This window comes from Vanessa atalanta, chromosome 12, assembly GCF_905147765.1.
Source record: "Vanessa atalanta chromosome 12, ilVanAtal1.2, whole genome shotgun sequence".
In the NCBI taxonomy this organism is placed as follows: Eukaryota; Metazoa; Arthropoda; class Insecta; order Lepidoptera; family Nymphalidae; genus Vanessa; species Vanessa atalanta.
In genome coordinates this window covers 2,178,004-2,193,898 of record NC_061882.1, presented here as the reverse complement: position 1 = coordinate 2,193,898, position 15,895 = coordinate 2,178,004, and the positions used below count along the sequence as shown (strand labels likewise).

Sequence of the window (15,895 nt, the reverse complement as noted above, 5' to 3'; positions counted from 1 at the left end):
AACCATCGCAGTTTTACCTGTCATTTGGTTCAACTAATTGAATGAAAAATATCAATATACTAATTATAACCATTAACAATTAAAAATTAATAATAATAGAGAATATATGCATTAACATTAGAAAGACGGGAGCAGTCATTTTTTAAATTGAAAGATTATTCTAAAACTTTTTAACGAAACATTCTGATAGTACGTGACTTTAATTATTATTAATAGATCCTTCAAAAATATTATTCGTAGTTTGTTTACTATGCAAAGTAGTTATATAAAAAACAAATGTCTAATAAAAGCTTCGTGCAAGCCCATCTAGATATGTACCACCCAAATATTGGATATTCTAGCAATAATCAGCATACTTAGTAAAAAAGTGTGAAATCCCGAGCCTCGGAAATCGAATAGAACGTCATGCGCTTCAACTATTTCCAGTCGTATCGGATTATAAGACAGAGATTGAAGAGTAGCCGAAATCGACATTACATCAATTCGGGTCAAATTATTCATATTATAAAAAAGGTCGTAAATGCAAGTAACTATAGCTTACAAAAGTGTATAAAAAAATTCTCGTTACTGCTTTTGTGGTAACGAATGCAAAACGGAACTCTTATGGCATATTCACAGTAATTCAAGATGTTTTCAGTTCGAAATTGGAACGCAATTTATACATACAGCCTTTTTGGAACTACTAACAATAACAACACGACCGTCCAGTGACCGTGTGACTAGGTGATATTCCGTTACAGACTCATAAAATTGTCATAATCAGAAATCAAACATGAGTACCGTAATTCTCTAACTCAAATATGTCTCCAAGCTAGGCTTGTAGTACGGATTTGCTTTCATATGTGATGAATATAAAAATAAATTAATGATTACCTATTAAACTAATGGCAGCACTAACTTTTTTTTGCAGTCTTTATTGCTCATAATTTATAACAATAAAAACAGGGACCAGGATTAACTGTCCCGAGTATTACACACAGGTAAAGTAAGGGTATATAAGACGTTTATATTAAAGGAGGAACATATTTTTTTATTTTTTTTTGTATGGTTAGAATCTTCACGGAGAAAAAATCGAATTATTACCTAGATCCTGAAACACTAAAAGTATAGTAAACAGAACAGTAAAAAGTATTCACTTTTGACTTCAATCATTTGGGTACATGGGTACCATCAACACGCTTAAATACTTTGTTGGTAAAAATTTGAAGTTAGTTGGTGTCCCTTACATTGCACGATACCAATTAAATCAATAACTATATTTTAATAATATGTTAACAAATAAATTTTCTTGTAACAGCCGAACCAATTCCCGATTAATAATATTTAACTCCCTCTATGTTAAAACTCAAAGTAAAATAAAAATCTGACTAAACTCAGAGTAATATTTCCAAACGCATAAGGTACATATTATCCTAGTTCCCAAGGTAAGTGACAGACAGACATTTCGAAAGTATTTTTTATTAGATAACACCAATATGAAACAAAAGCCTTCCTCACCCAATCAGAATATCTTTCATTGTTTCATTGCTAAGGAGATCAATAAACCGTAAAATAAATGAAATTCCATTTTATTTTCAATATATTCTAATTTAGAATAAATAAATATAATAAGTAGTTTTAATTTAATTATTTTAAATGTATAAGTTACAATGGACAGAATAAATCGAGTACTTGTATTAATTTATGTGACTTTTATAATTTTTTTCTTTATACAACTCAGTGAAACCAGTGATCATTCACAAGTGTATAGACAGAAAAGATATTTGGGTTTTAGAAATGTGTCCCATTTCTTTGTAAGTAAATTATTTTTAACCTTATTTAATATTTCCATAAATACATAATATAGTGTAAGTGAGCTGAGGTGGCCCAGCGATTAGAGTATGTGAATCTAAACTAAAGATTACAGGGTCAAACCCGAACAAGCATTTCTGATTTTTTATGGGCTGATAATTCATTTTATTTTTATTCATTCGTTTGTGATCACTAGTATAGTGTTAAATATTGTGATAAATGTGTCTAATGAACGTCTGCTATGACACTTGTATACCCACCATTCTCAGAAGAGGGGTAGTATAAACTCCAAAATCTTCTCAAGAAGCGACTGTTCCTATCATATTAATAATGATATATATCTGTATATTTGTATGTATTTATGTATGACTTTATGTATATATGTATGTATAAATGTATTTATGTACCTAGCTATATGTATGTAGTAGTTTATGTATGTATTATATTATTTGTATCTATGTATGTAGTCTATTTTACACCACCTACCATCTCTCTGTTGGCTACTACTCCATATCACCTCGGTTGTCTGGAAGAAATTGCTTTAAAGCGATAAGACCGCCGGTTGTACCATCGTTTCTTTATATAAACTTACTATAAGGCTAATCTATTTAATTTGTGGTGTACAATAAAGTATTTAAATAAATAAATAAATAAAATGATATAAGTTAAAACGTAAAACTTAAAAATCACCATGATGAAACGATTAGTAATACTTCATTAAAAATCTTAAAGCTAAAATAATTAACTAAATCAAAAATAGGTTAATTGGTCAATACAATTAACTTAGGCCAACAAGTAATGTTATTGTCTGATTTCGAATTTTTTTAAGAATTTACTTTAAAACTGCTAAAATTGTTACTTCAATTTTAACCCCAATGGACTTTTTTGAATACTGCAGTGTAAATACACTTTATTTAATTAAAATGGTTTGAAAACAGAGCTTGCTTTTATATGTAATATTCCCTATTAACATTCCAGGTTCGTTTCAACTTCAAAGCGAATATGGTCCCTTGGAATCAGATTTTCGCTCAAGCGCTTGGCTTCCGGATGAACTGGGACGATCCTCCACATTCGTTTCGTCCCTACCATCACCTAAACAGACGTGCTGTGTTTAGAAATATGGAAATATTATTGGACAGGTACTGATCAATTACAGCGCAAACTTTGATCAGAGATACGATAATATATCTGTGTGTATCTCAATAATTTCAACTTTCTAGGGAGGACTGATTATCCTTAACAAAGGTTATTTAATTAGCTTTACTAGGATAGCCAGTACTTACCTTACCTATACACTGAGACTTACTTACTCATCGTTTATAAAAATGTTTTTTTTTTTTTGGAACAATTATTTTTATATTATATCTGTGATATGATTGCTAATCAATTATACGAAATTAATTTACTTTACAATAGCTTTCTTCAATACATCATAAGGACATTCTAAGACATTATATTTTGTTCATCTATACAGTAACCGTATCCATCTTACCCGTGCATAGTCGGGGCAGTCCAATAGCATAGGAGCAATAATAAGTTGAGATGGTCCTATGTGAATCTTAACTATAGACTACAGGTTAAAACCCGTGCAGGCACTATCTAGTTCTTAATAAACTGCCATAATGATGATGTTGCTCTGAACGATCTCGGCCACGAGGGCCATCTCAAGGGAGACCAGCCAACGTCAACGCAAAACATATACATTTGCAAACACAAATTCACTCTCTATTCCCTGACTCTCATAATAAAATAGAATGGCACATCCGATAAAACCGGAAAGAGTTCAATCGCGGGACCAACGGCAAATTAGTCCAAAACTTTTTGTCTCAGCCTGATCTGGGGTTTAAGCCTAGCTATTGGGTTTAAAGGGTATGATCATTTATCTTGATAGGATCTGCAATCTACTTTACCACTTAGTCAACAAGACAACCATGCTAATCTAAATCATTATAATATAAAATTTCCGTATAAATCGGATTAGTGGTTGTTACCTCTTTATGATATTAATATGGTATACACCAAGTGTCTGATCTACATATTTAATGATCCTTAATTATTACTAATACGATAAGCTTATTATGCGAAAGTCAACAATATCGCAGCCGGCTATTTAATTAATTGAAGTATCTGTTGAAATCCTCTTATGGTAAATATGCTTATATAACTCATCTAAATGTTTACAGAAATGGCTTGAATGGTTTCCATTGCGTTCGTCGAGCGATCTGTGAAGCTAATGAAATATATGAGCCTAAAGCGATTTATTTTAAAATACTCAAAATTGTATTTAGGTAAGTTTGTAAAATAAATAATAAAGAAATCTTAGAATATATAGAAAAAGTACCGGTTAAGGTAAGTTGAATAATAATCGTTAATTTCATGCAAAAATGTCCTAAGCTTATCTATACATAAGTTTATAAAAGTATTATTCTTTTATAAGCCGGCACTGCTATATACACATATTATACATATATATATATATATATATATATATATATATATATATATATATATCATATACATGTTTAATATATACATATATGCTGCCAACAATGTAAGTAACTCACTTGATGGTACTTAGTACGACTCACTCACCACATCAATACTTAGTATTGTTGTGTTTCGGCTTGAGCCAGTGTAACAGGCACACGGGATATTAAATCTTAGTTTCCCCAGGTAAGTGACACATTGGGCAGTGTTGATCACTTAACTACACTATCAAGTCTATTTAATAGATCACCTACCAATACGACATAAAAAAATTACAAGAAACGCATTTGTTTTAAAAAAAAATGATAATTTCCTGCTCAATCAAAACGTACTTCAATCAAAAATTGATGCACGGAAGATGGTACTGGCGCTCGTGTATGTTTGTCTAGAGAAAAAAAAAACATTTGATTAATTTTATATACATTTCAGACAGCAGTCTTCTGAAACAGAGAAATGGCACGGACAGTCAGAAGAAGATTGTCAAGCATCCACAAACAAATGTCCGTTCTCTATGCTTGAAGTTTCGCCATACACTGACATCTAATATATAATTTTTAAGAAGATATTTGTTTTATTTACTGCAATCTAAAACGGATGCTTAAATTTAACCTAACCTTAAATTAACCTTGACAAAACATTGAACAAACTATTTAAAATAACGAAAAATAAAATAAACAAGAAAAAATACGAAAGGATATATGCGATACCTCCACAGCACCTTTAAAATATGGGCTAAATATTAATATTTTCTTGGTCATAAATATTTTAAACAAGAATCGAATTCACACGTAGAATCTCTGTTTCAGCTATAATTCGTATACATCTCATAAACGTGCTGTCTGAGACACCAGAGATTTAAACTGGTTAATTCCGGAGGCAGTACTACTGCTGAGAAATTAAAAAAAACCCTTATCATCCCTAAGAATCTTAGAACATTGATATCTGCAGCCCTATAAGAAAGTCTCTAAAACAGACATTACACATTATTATCCATAAGAAGCAGCAAACTCCGTTGTATATTTCCAGAACACGTGCCGAATCTAGCCACAGAAAGCAAGTAGATAAAATGTTTTTTACAGTTATGTAAGCAGCTCACCTACAATTTAAAATATAACATATAGTTTTTTTAAATGAATTATTTTTATTACTAACAGTATTTAAAACGAGATATTTACCATGTTTTTGATTTTTATTTGGTGGAGCTCGATATTTCGACATTATCTACGAATGTCTTGTTCTCGTGAATTAAATACTGTTAGTAATAACATATAGTTGTGTAAAATATATGGTAAGATATATTCTGGCAAAATCGCACTGAGTTCTAACATTTTTTCTCACAAGAAAGAGCCAGACACTTTGACGCATAATCAATTAGCATACGTCATCGATAAATTGGCCACTTAACATAATTTAACTCCAACAAATAGCATAGCAGTTATCCCATAATCCTGGACCTAGTTCGCTAATGACAGCTCTACAAAATTAATGCTTGCCTCTAATAAATTCCGATTGCACTGAAATCAGTTAATCCCAAGCTGATTGTAAATTTTCGCCCCTGGGATGTAGTAGTTGTGATAACGCCTATCATTGCCACCACAATGGCATTTGAATAGACGAAATCTTGGATGAATTGACCAATTTTACAGGGACAAACATTGAACCTATTTATTTATTTTGGCATTATTTAGCATATTTTGGCATTATTAGACTGAGTAGTCGGGTTTGAAAATTACATTAAAAATATTTTTTGAATCTTCATCGTGCATGAAGGTATAATTAGTGAGCCGACTTTAACTAGAAAACGAGCGAACCGAATTCTCGTATTTCACAGCACACAATTTTTCAAAGAAAATAATACAATGATAGAAACAATAATCATGTCGCAATATATTTAACAATTTATTTATTTTAATAAGAACCACCGTCAGCAAACTCACAAATACACAAAAGGATATTAGCAAGCTAGTACAGTGATGTATTACCAACTATTGTGAATTATATAGAGCTGGATATTTTGGGCCATAATTGTCGCTGCTACAATCCTAATCCTATACATATTATTAATGTAAAGGGACTTTGTTTGTTACGCGTTCACGTCTTAATAAATCAACCGACCATGCAATTTTGCATACACATTATCGCAAGCCCCCATCCCCACGGATATCCCCACGGTTGGAATTGATAATTTGGCAAGAATCGGAAGAAAATTCTTGAAAATATTCTTAAATTTGTATGTATATATAAATGTTTCTAGTAGTAGTAGTAAAATATTTTGTGAAGTATCACAGAGTTTCTATTTGACTGAATTTAATTTATTTGCTTAGAATTAAACTACTCTATGCTAAGTTTTAATAGAATCTCTCAAATGACTTTCTACACAAACGGACAAAATATACTATGATTTTAATAATATTCTACTATTATCCCGTCGTTATTATTATACTTTTTTCCTATTTTTGTCATAGATATCATATATTATAATATTTACGCAAACTTGACCGTAACCTTGCACCTAAAGTAGTTTAATTTGAATAAATATATGTAAATTTTCGTATATTTATAAATCCTTAGTAAACAAAACCATTAATTTTTAAAGTTAATAATTATGAGAAAGCTTAGCTTGAACTATCTCGTTCGTTTAGGTTATATAAAACTGTAGAGGCCAATTTTGGGATTCTAATAAGCCGAATTGAGTTGGCAATATTTTGTCTCGAAAAACAGGCAAAAGAAAAAAATATGCATGCGTTGAATTCAAATCTGAATTAGAGTAGTATGGTGGAAATCACAAATATTTTCTTCTAAAAGAGGCATTAATCTAGCAATGAATTATTTACTGGTTGTAATTTTGTGTTTTGTTTTAGAACTTCTTAAAAATAATAACTTATTTTCTTAAATAAAATCATGCAGTAGGTAACTTAAAGTGGTACAACTTTTTTCATAATAAATTCGTAGAAAAATGCAACATTAAAATTTATATAGTTCTAGTCTTATCGATATTGGATAAATATACTGGCACTATAAAATTTTCTACACTAAGCAATGCACATACGCCACCATAAAACTCTCTATAGCAAACCCTGCAACCGTCGTGTTAAGCTCAACGTAGACGTAAGACAAGAGTACGACTGGAAAATATGTTTTAAAAATTTACTAAAATTCATCCTCTTGATAATGACTTAGCATAAGAATGATACCTTCATCACTCAAAACTGAATAAGTGTCAAATCACGACTACATGAAATGACCAGACTTCTAGCAGAATTTCCTTGTTGAATTGCAATTCTTATTATCTGACCTGAAAATTATACTTGCCCAATGAAGATAAAATAGATGGGACATGAAAAATAAAAATACCTAACTAATGAAAATGATACATAACGGGGACAAAGTTTCCAATGTACGAGTATGAGTCCGTGGATATTAGCTATTGTTAAATTACAAAAAATAAGCTACTAAATATGTAAACTATTTCTTCAAAAAGCATTGCAATTCTGCAAGGGAATTTTGGATCTCAGATAATTTTTAAACTAAATTACAATCAAATATTATTTTGTTGTACGTTGTAAACTTATTACTATTATTAATATATTTTAATTCTTCAACGTTCTACAAGTATGTTCTGTGATAAGTTTCGAGTGTGTTCTGAAATAATATTAACTGTTAAGAATGAATACGTAACATATTAAAGTATGCACGCGAGATTCAAAATAAATTTAAGTAGTCACTGTCTCCAATCAAACTTTATTGGGTTCTCGAATTAAACAAAAGCACCCTAATGATAATATATAAATAGACAAATATTATTTATAAATCATTAATTTACATTATGGATTAAATTTTTACACATTTTTGTCTCTTTGATTAGTCTTAAGACTGCGCGATTCCGGGGTGTTGGAGCGTGACCAGAGTATGAGACACACTTAATTTACTCAAGTGATGTTCTATACAACAAAGTGTTTTACGAGTTTTATCGCGGATACGAGTGATACATACTGAGGAACTGATTTCAATTATCAATAAGGAATGATATTTTATGATCATTTATTATAAAACAAATTGCAAAAAAAAATATATATTTTCAATCAAATAAAAAACAAAATTAACATTAATTGTTAGATTTTTTTTTTATACAATACTTATTTTGATTGTTCTATTGCGATCATGTAAAAATGTTATGTTTTTGTGCAAGCTCTACTAAAGCAGTGACGTCACACGTCTTGGTCACATTTTTTATCTTATCAAATCTCATATCTTCAAAAACAAACCAACAATTTCTTTCAATAATGTTAATCTTTGTTACTTCTTAGTCGTTGGAGGTTCATATATCGTTGTACTGATATATCACATATCGATCGGTTGTCGATAGTATAGTAATGATTAAAGAGTACTTTTGTCTCACACTAAAACATCACATAAATTATAATTAATGTCGCAAAAAATCATTCTGTATATTTGGTCCGAGTATTTATTCCCAAAGCTATTAGAAGATTTGTTATTGATAAATAATAAACCAATCTATATTGCATAACGAATTAAGTACTGATCCTTCTAACTGTACTTACAAAATGACAGTAAAATGGTTTTAAAATGAAACTCAAATTATTTCAACCATTTATTCGTCTCTAAGCGTTGTGATCAAGTCGAGCACGCCCTGTCCCTGTGGACAGCCGCTGTATATATATCCGCAGTTGAACATCTGCCGTCCTGCGGTCGCTGCATCCTTATACAAGGACATAGCATCCTCCCAATCCAGGTCTTTGTTCTCGAATGGTGAATGGCCGTAGTCTGGTCTGATGGAAAATTATTTTATGGTGAATTAAGGAAGGATTTGTCCTAAATCTAAATGTACATCTAGCATTCTTGTCAACTATTAGGCTTATTTAATTTTTAATTGTATATGTACAATGTACATAAATATATTTTATTTTCAATATAGAAAGGACCATCAAAAATGTAATGTCCAATATGAATTAATGAACCTCGGAACTATACTGAACCCAACGTAATAAATATCAACAATTATATATACAGACAAAAATAAAAGCTTCTTCTTCCTCTTTTGATGATGAAATGAGGTCTGTTATTATTATTATTTTTTAATTTTTGTAATTCAATTGACAACCTTTTTAATTTACCGACATTATAGCATCTATATAATAGTGTAAATTTATTACATGTGTAAGTAAGACTTTACGTTTGTGTGCGCTAATGCATTTTAGATGTATATTTATTCAGAAAACAAAATTATGTATTACATAAACAAATATGTAAAACAATGTAACAGCTAAAAGTTATAAAGTTAAAGGAAGCAAGTTAATCATACAAGGAGTTCAACCGTTGGTTTTATGCTGCGATGTTTGCATAAATCCATCTTTGAGCCTCTAAAATACGGACATTGTTGCTTCTAACGCCTGTACGTTACCACAAAGTAGGAATTTAAAGCGATGAAATATACAAACGTTAGTTCACACGGAAAATTATTTATGGAAATACTTAACATGAAATTCAGAAGACTTAGTACTTCATTTTTAGGTTATCAAATACGTCTTCAGAGATCGTACACACATTAAATGCATTTACTTATGTACATCATTTATTATATTGTGCTTGAACAAAATCTAATTGCGATGATTTTATTACCAGGCTAACATGAAATGTATAACTAACTCCGTCTGTTTCAAAGCACTTTGTGCCGTTGAAGGCATATACTATGTATAAGGACTATCAGGTTTACACAAACGCGTCTGCGCCGAAAATGCACTAGTAAATTATTATTTTTAAGCAAGTGAAGCAGCGATGCGTTCTAGTTCCTTACGATATTTATTATTTCGATGCTTTGTAAAATAACGCAAAATATATTTACGTAACTTACGTTAAGAGAATATGTAGGATCTCGCCAACTAGAGCCTCTTCCTGTACCGGGTATTGAGCGGCTTCGCAGATTGCTCTCAAGACGCAATCTTGACCGTTCATACCTTTCCTGTAAAATAATAATAAATTCCATAGTGATTTATTTTTGAATTGATAATGCAAATTTTATTATTTTTTATTAGTAATTGTTCTATGGATCATGAAATAACATTTAAATTCCCCCCTTAAGTGTAACAAGAAACTTGTAAGTCGGTAAATATATACATGTATATTACTGTATAACTTTTTTATTTATGAATCAATTTTAGTAATTATTTTGCATTTGGCACTGTATTCCAATTCAATTTCATTGATATTAAAAACTGTTGTGTTATAATTATGCATTCAAGCAATTTTGATGTCGGTTTAATTAATAATAACCGACATTGGAACAAAAATTTTGTTCTATTGATTTAAGAAAGGCAGATAATATTTTTATGGGCCTCTATTAGAGGTATGAACCAATCATGGATTTTTAGATGTTATATCTCTTGTGCCATTAAAGACACTGCCTAACTAAACCTTCAAGTTGAAACATAGCAATATACAAGATAAATGTTAGAGGATGAATCGACTAGATTCATTTGACCTGCACAAAGGCCCACTGGTGTCAATATAAATTAATAATATGACAATCTTATTTTTACCGGAAATAAAAGACAAAACCATATAACGGACTTTTAAAAGTCATCAGAACTTGACAAATTCGCTCTTTTTAATTTACATAATTAAATTTTAATTAACATTTCATATAATATATTATTTTCAAACGTCGAATTGCACTTGATTATTTTCTAACTAGATCTTCTAAATATGGGTTTCAAATATTGACAATCTTTTCGAGATTTTTTATTACTAATTTTAATTCACTAATGCTTATTTCAAGTACAAACGCACTAATTTCAGAAACTACCATTTATTGAGGAAGGTAGATGCTATATAACTTTACGCTTCGACTCTAAGGAGCAGAGCAATCACCATAAACGTCAACCAATTCGACAAACTGTTATTTAGTTGATCATATCACACTTAGTTACATAGAAGAGCGCATGCATAATCTTAAATTTTGGAACTAGTTAAATTGCGGTCATACTGTGCCCATATAGAAAGTATTAAAAAGTTCCGGGCAAAAGCTTTTCCTCATGAGTGGAGCGTTTTCCACGACGATAATAAACTTGGGTTTAATTTCAATCTATACGGCATTTGTCCGGAAATTTTTACAGGATGGTTTGTTTTACCCTAGATAATTAAGGTTGAAAATAATTTCAAAAGTATGTTAGAATTCTTAATCACCATTCCAATTGATCATGATTTGGGCAGTCAGTATCAAAATTAATTAAGAGACATAAAGATTTTGTAATTCACTACAGAAAAGAGATGATTTTGGAAAATCTTTTTTGGTAGATATGAATCGTGGAATTTGTTGTTGCAATAAAAATATGCAGTGGCAAAAGAGGGGAAGCCCATAGGCGGAATTTACTCGAGACGTCGAGGGAGATTGCAATTGTCTCGGTTTCTTCTTTGGCTTCGTCTCATCGATTATTGGCATGGAAATATTGGCGACCAGAAAGGAGATCGCTAATTTCTAGATATGTCAAGGGCTTGTTATGTAATTTATAAAACCTTAAAATGCAGACATACTTCAACATTAAATTCTTCATGGCGCTTACTGTACGTAGTTTCACAGTTTAATTCTCGATTTTCAGCTGAATTCACTCTAAATTCCCAAGGCACAGATTAAAAGGAGCCACTGGTGGAACGAAAGCCTTTATACATTACCTATTGTGATTTATTAGCTCAGCGCTATATATGTATATTATACATATTGCTCGTAGCGTGGATTTTGGTCTTGATTTAAATTTCGTGTATTTAGAACACAGAGATGCACTTTGCTTTGACCATTCCCGGAACATACCCATTTAGGAGGATAAATCCCTAGGGATTTTCTTGAGTGATGATGAAATTGCAATAAGTGGCTTGCTTTCAGTTAAGCTTATTTACACTTTTATCACAAAATTACTTAAATAACCATAATTTGTCTTGTTTTTGTCTTTGCCAAAAATATCGAGAGTCATTTTTAAAGTAAATACAAACATAACATAAATAGATAATAAACGAGCTAATTACAATTTATGCTAGTAGCACTACGCTGTTACATTCGCCTCAGGATTAATAATGGCGAGATCAAATAGTTTGATACATTGGTTGACGTTTTTGGTTGCTGTTCTGTTTCTTAGATCTTTGGATAGCTTGTTACATAGTATTAACTACATAATCTATAAAGTTAAATAAAAAATTAAAATCCCACAGTAGGTGAGGAATTGGCGGTATTTGGAAAACAACTAAAGTTCACAGAAGTACTATAGTGCGGCCTCAAAGGACTACACATAGAGACGAGAGGTGTCGTAGAATCTCGAAAGGATTGAAGTTGAAAGGTAGGTAGGTTGAAGTTACTTTTACTATATATTTTGTATTAAATAACAGACACAATAAAATAAATAAACGAAGTTTGATAATATTGAATTAACAAAGACAAAATTAACAATTTTGAAAAAAATGCCTTGTGAATAAAAACAATAACAAAAATATAAGGATAAATAATATTATATAAAACCGTACAAAATAAAAAGAGACAGAGAAAAATAAAGGGAAAGGTCCCCTGGAGGGTTTAATACGTTTTCCTTACGTGACGATTTCTGCCAGTACACTCAACCGTGGGCCACGTAAAAGAACTTCGTTCCAAAAATTACACCGCGCGCGACATGTCGCGCTAATGGGTTATGACACTAAGAAATAAAACAACTAACTTTACTCTTGTAGGCGTCGCATTGACGCGTATGGAGTTGTTTCATGTCTTCAAGTACTAATTTGTATGTTTGAAAGTGACCATTATTTACGGTAACAAATAATAACTTACATTTGTAACAAATTGCTCACTGATTTGTAGAAGATAAGTCGTTCATCACGTCTCGCTACCAAGTCTGCGTCCCTCTCCTCTCTCGACACTTCCTTGATGAAGTAGTATCTTGACAATTCAGTTATATTCGTGAACTGGACGTATTGGTATTGAAAATTGATCGCGAAGATCAAACTAATGTGATCATCATTTGGCACTGGAGCTGCGAAACCGATCAACAGCTGGAAATTAATTCATATGACATCTTACTACATTTTAAATACAATACTATGCTTACATTAGCTTAATATATAATAAAACATATTTTGTATACACATTTTATAATTTGACAACTGCTTAAATTGAAATCCATTATTTGATTTGGAATTGGTGATTGGATTGGATTTCCTGACCAAAAAAAAAGAGGAAAATCCCGCTTAGTTTCTTTCACCGGTCGGTGAGGTGTTTCTTTGCGAAGTTGTACGTTTTCTTTTTCATATCATTATTTTATGCTTCCTTGTGGACTGGACATTAAACTAATCAGTGTGTGTAACGCTTATATAACAGATTTTTGAATTTTAATTGTTGTCACTTCGTAGGTGATATTGTAATTCAGAAAATATATTTGCACAAAATTATACGTATTCTCGATTCTCTTATTCTTATAATCCGTTGAAATGACAATCTAACTCGACTTAAAGGACTGCCAAACTCCTTCTGTTATATTTTGATTGAATAACCCTTTACAAGTCATATCCAGATTAGAACCAAGTATTTTTTAAGGCGCGTTTTGCGCCATTATCATCCAGTTACCTAACCAATGAAGCAGATACATGTATTATTAAAACGGTTCTAAATTTAGTGCACCTAATTTAATTAAAAAAAAAGTTTTATAGCACATCCGATTAAATTAAATCACCATGATTCGTACCATCCTTTAGATTTTATATATTTTAATGTATTTAGTGATTCACCAACAGAATAACGGAAGTAAAATATACATTCAATAATTTTCACGGCATACAGAGCGTGACATACAAACTATCACGTTAATAATTTTAACGAGAGAGACTAAGAAAAATTATGCGTCTATTTAGTTAAAAAATTAGCTTTCATTATCTATTGTGGATAAGAAGAGTAAAACGTGATTTTGTCGTCAAAAATATCGTGAGGAAATTTGTATGTGTCGGATGTATGATGATATTCATTCGGATTATCCTAATAGCTGACTACTCAACATGAATAGATAGAATACTCAGGGTGTGCCTTATATAAATCCTAATTGTGAAAACTATAATTTAGTTTTTAAATATATTAGTTAATTGGGTAACACAGCCAAAACAGGTACAGTTTTGGCTGTGTTAGCCAGTGTACTTATAGGCACAATGTATAGACACTTAATTCCCAAGATTGCTAGCGTATTTTTGGGCTAAGAGATGGAGATACGTTTATATATAACGGATACATATATGTCTAAACACAAATTAAGCACATGAAAATTCAGTGGTGCTTGCCTGGGTTTGAGCCTGCAATCATCGGTTAAGATGTACGCGTTCTAACCACTGGACCATCTCGGCTCTATTCTTCTTCTTCTAATTTGTGTTTATAATACATCACGTGCTCGGCGGTAAAAAAAAACATTGTGAGGAATCCTGCACGTGTCTAATTTCGAGGAGCATAGACACATTAACATCATTATGTAACTCATTTACCAAGATAAAGACAAGTAAATATAAATTAAATAAGTAACCGACTTCTTGTATATCAGCTCTCTGCACTGAAACTTAATAGCTTACCTTATAAGTCCCTCCATAAGGATATACCAACGGTAAACTATTAATTTGTCTCTTCTCTCTAACATGTTTTTCGTTGATACTTTCGTCAGATTTTATAAAATTAATTGCCAGAAATAACACGAGATGAAAGAGACATCTGAAAAATAAATTTAATTCTTAAATTTTTTTCTTACAATTATAATATATTTCTTGTTAAAGTTTCATAACGTAAATAAATTCAGACAGGTGTTGCGTGATGAAGGGAAAACATCACGGGAAACCGTACATATATCACGCCCCCCCATGGAGCAGCTTAGTGGTTCAAGCTTTAATCTTCCTTATGAGTAGCAGAGCAGAACTTTGCTTAGAAATAAGATAATTAAGAGCTTTCACTTCTTTTATACGAATTTGTAATAGTATTTTATAACAAGGCGAAGACAGCGCAATATTTCAATGCAAATTTATAAGATTAATGGAATTAATCCTCCTTGTCCTGTTCCTCTTGATGGGATTCCAGCTGCTGTGGCTGAAAGCGGATAAGCAAGAACTAATACACTCTTCCTCCTCTACATGACCAATCAGTCAATAATCTTACACGACAAGATAGAGATCAGACCAAGTACTGCAGAATATATTTTTGCTCGATAGCGAACTAAAATCCACTAACATATGATTTCCTGGTTCATAAGCTAGTAGAAAATCTTTAAAGCCTGAGTTGCTTAGTTTATTTGACATCAGTAAAAAGACTGCAGGTTCAGTATAATTTAGTCTCTAGGCTGATTACAAAGATAAAAGAGCTCACAGGAACTTACATGATTCAAATATGAAATTACATAAAATGAAAATACGTCAAGTAAAATAAATAAAAAACAATCACCCTACCTTTGTTTAAACATGTTAATGTTGATGAATAAAAACAAACAGAAACACTGCACGTCACATGTTTCCTCGTGAGCCCTTCACGCGTATAATAGTCGAGCTTAGTGACGAAATTTCGATTCTACAGTAAACGACACTTAAGATTGTAAGGCAATGC

At 31.3% G+C, this 15,895-nt stretch overlaps 2 protein-coding genes across 3 annotated transcripts; one reads left to right on the top strand and one right to left on the bottom strand.

Moving 5' to 3' along the window:
- Positions 1-1,649: 1,649 nt before the first annotated feature.
- On the top strand, positions 1,650-4,822 carry LOC125067945. The gene is made up of 4 exons (XM_047676865.1): positions 1,650-1,793; positions 2,770-2,930; positions 3,975-4,079; positions 4,708-4,822. The coding sequence occupies exons 1-4, from the start codon at positions 1,650-1,652 to the stop codon at positions 4,820-4,822; spliced, it is 525 nt and encodes a 174-aa protein (XP_047532821.1).
- A 4,061-nt stretch (positions 4,823-8,883) lies between these two features.
- LOC125067805 lies at positions 8,884-15,866 on the bottom strand. Of its 2 annotated transcripts, none has more exons than XM_047676592.1 (5): positions 15,742-15,866; positions 14,881-15,016; positions 13,106-13,326; positions 10,151-10,258; positions 8,884-9,068 (listed from the first exon to the last, which is right to left on the bottom strand). In XM_047676592.1, the coding sequence occupies exons 1-5, from the start codon at positions 15,753-15,755 to the stop codon at positions 8,891-8,893; spliced, it is 657 nt and encodes a 218-aa protein (XP_047532548.1). In that variant the 5' UTR covers positions 15,756-15,866; the 3' UTR covers positions 8,884-8,890. The 2 variants fall into 2 exon arrangements, with proteins under 2 accessions (XP_047532548.1, XP_047532547.1); XM_047676591.1 differs by lacking the exon at positions 15,742-15,866 and adding an exon at positions 15,527-15,621.
- Positions 15,867-15,895: the final 29 nt, after the last annotated feature.

What these genes read in the sequence shown, in the direction of transcription:
- LOC125067945 (XM_047676865.1), top strand. Translation starts at nt 1,650, where the DNA reads ATGGACAGAATAAATCGAGTACTTGTATTAATTTATGTGACTTTTATA. An exon ending in ATGGAAATATTATTGGACAG is followed by an intron (nt 2,931 to 3,974) that starts GTACTGATCAAT and finishes AAATGTTTACAG; the next exon opens with AAATGGCTTGAATGGTTTCC. An exon ending in ATACTCAAAATTGTATTTAG is followed by an intron (nt 4,080 to 4,707) that starts GTAAGTTTGTAA and finishes TATACATTTCAG; the next exon opens with ACAGCAGTCTTCTGAAACAG.
- LOC125067805 (XM_047676591.1), bottom strand. Translation starts at nt 15,594, where the DNA reads ATGTCAAATAAACTAAGCAACTCAGGCTTTAAAGATTTTCTACTAGCT. An exon ending in TATGAACCAGGAAATCATAT is followed by an intron (nt 15,017 to 15,526) that starts GTTAGTGGATTT and finishes TTTATTTTTCAG; the next exon opens with ATGTCTCTTTCATCTCGTGT. An exon ending in CTTATGGAGGGACTTATAAG is followed by an intron (nt 13,327 to 14,880) that starts GTAAGCTATTAA and finishes ATTAATTTCCAG; the next exon opens with CTGTTGATCGGTTTCGCAGC.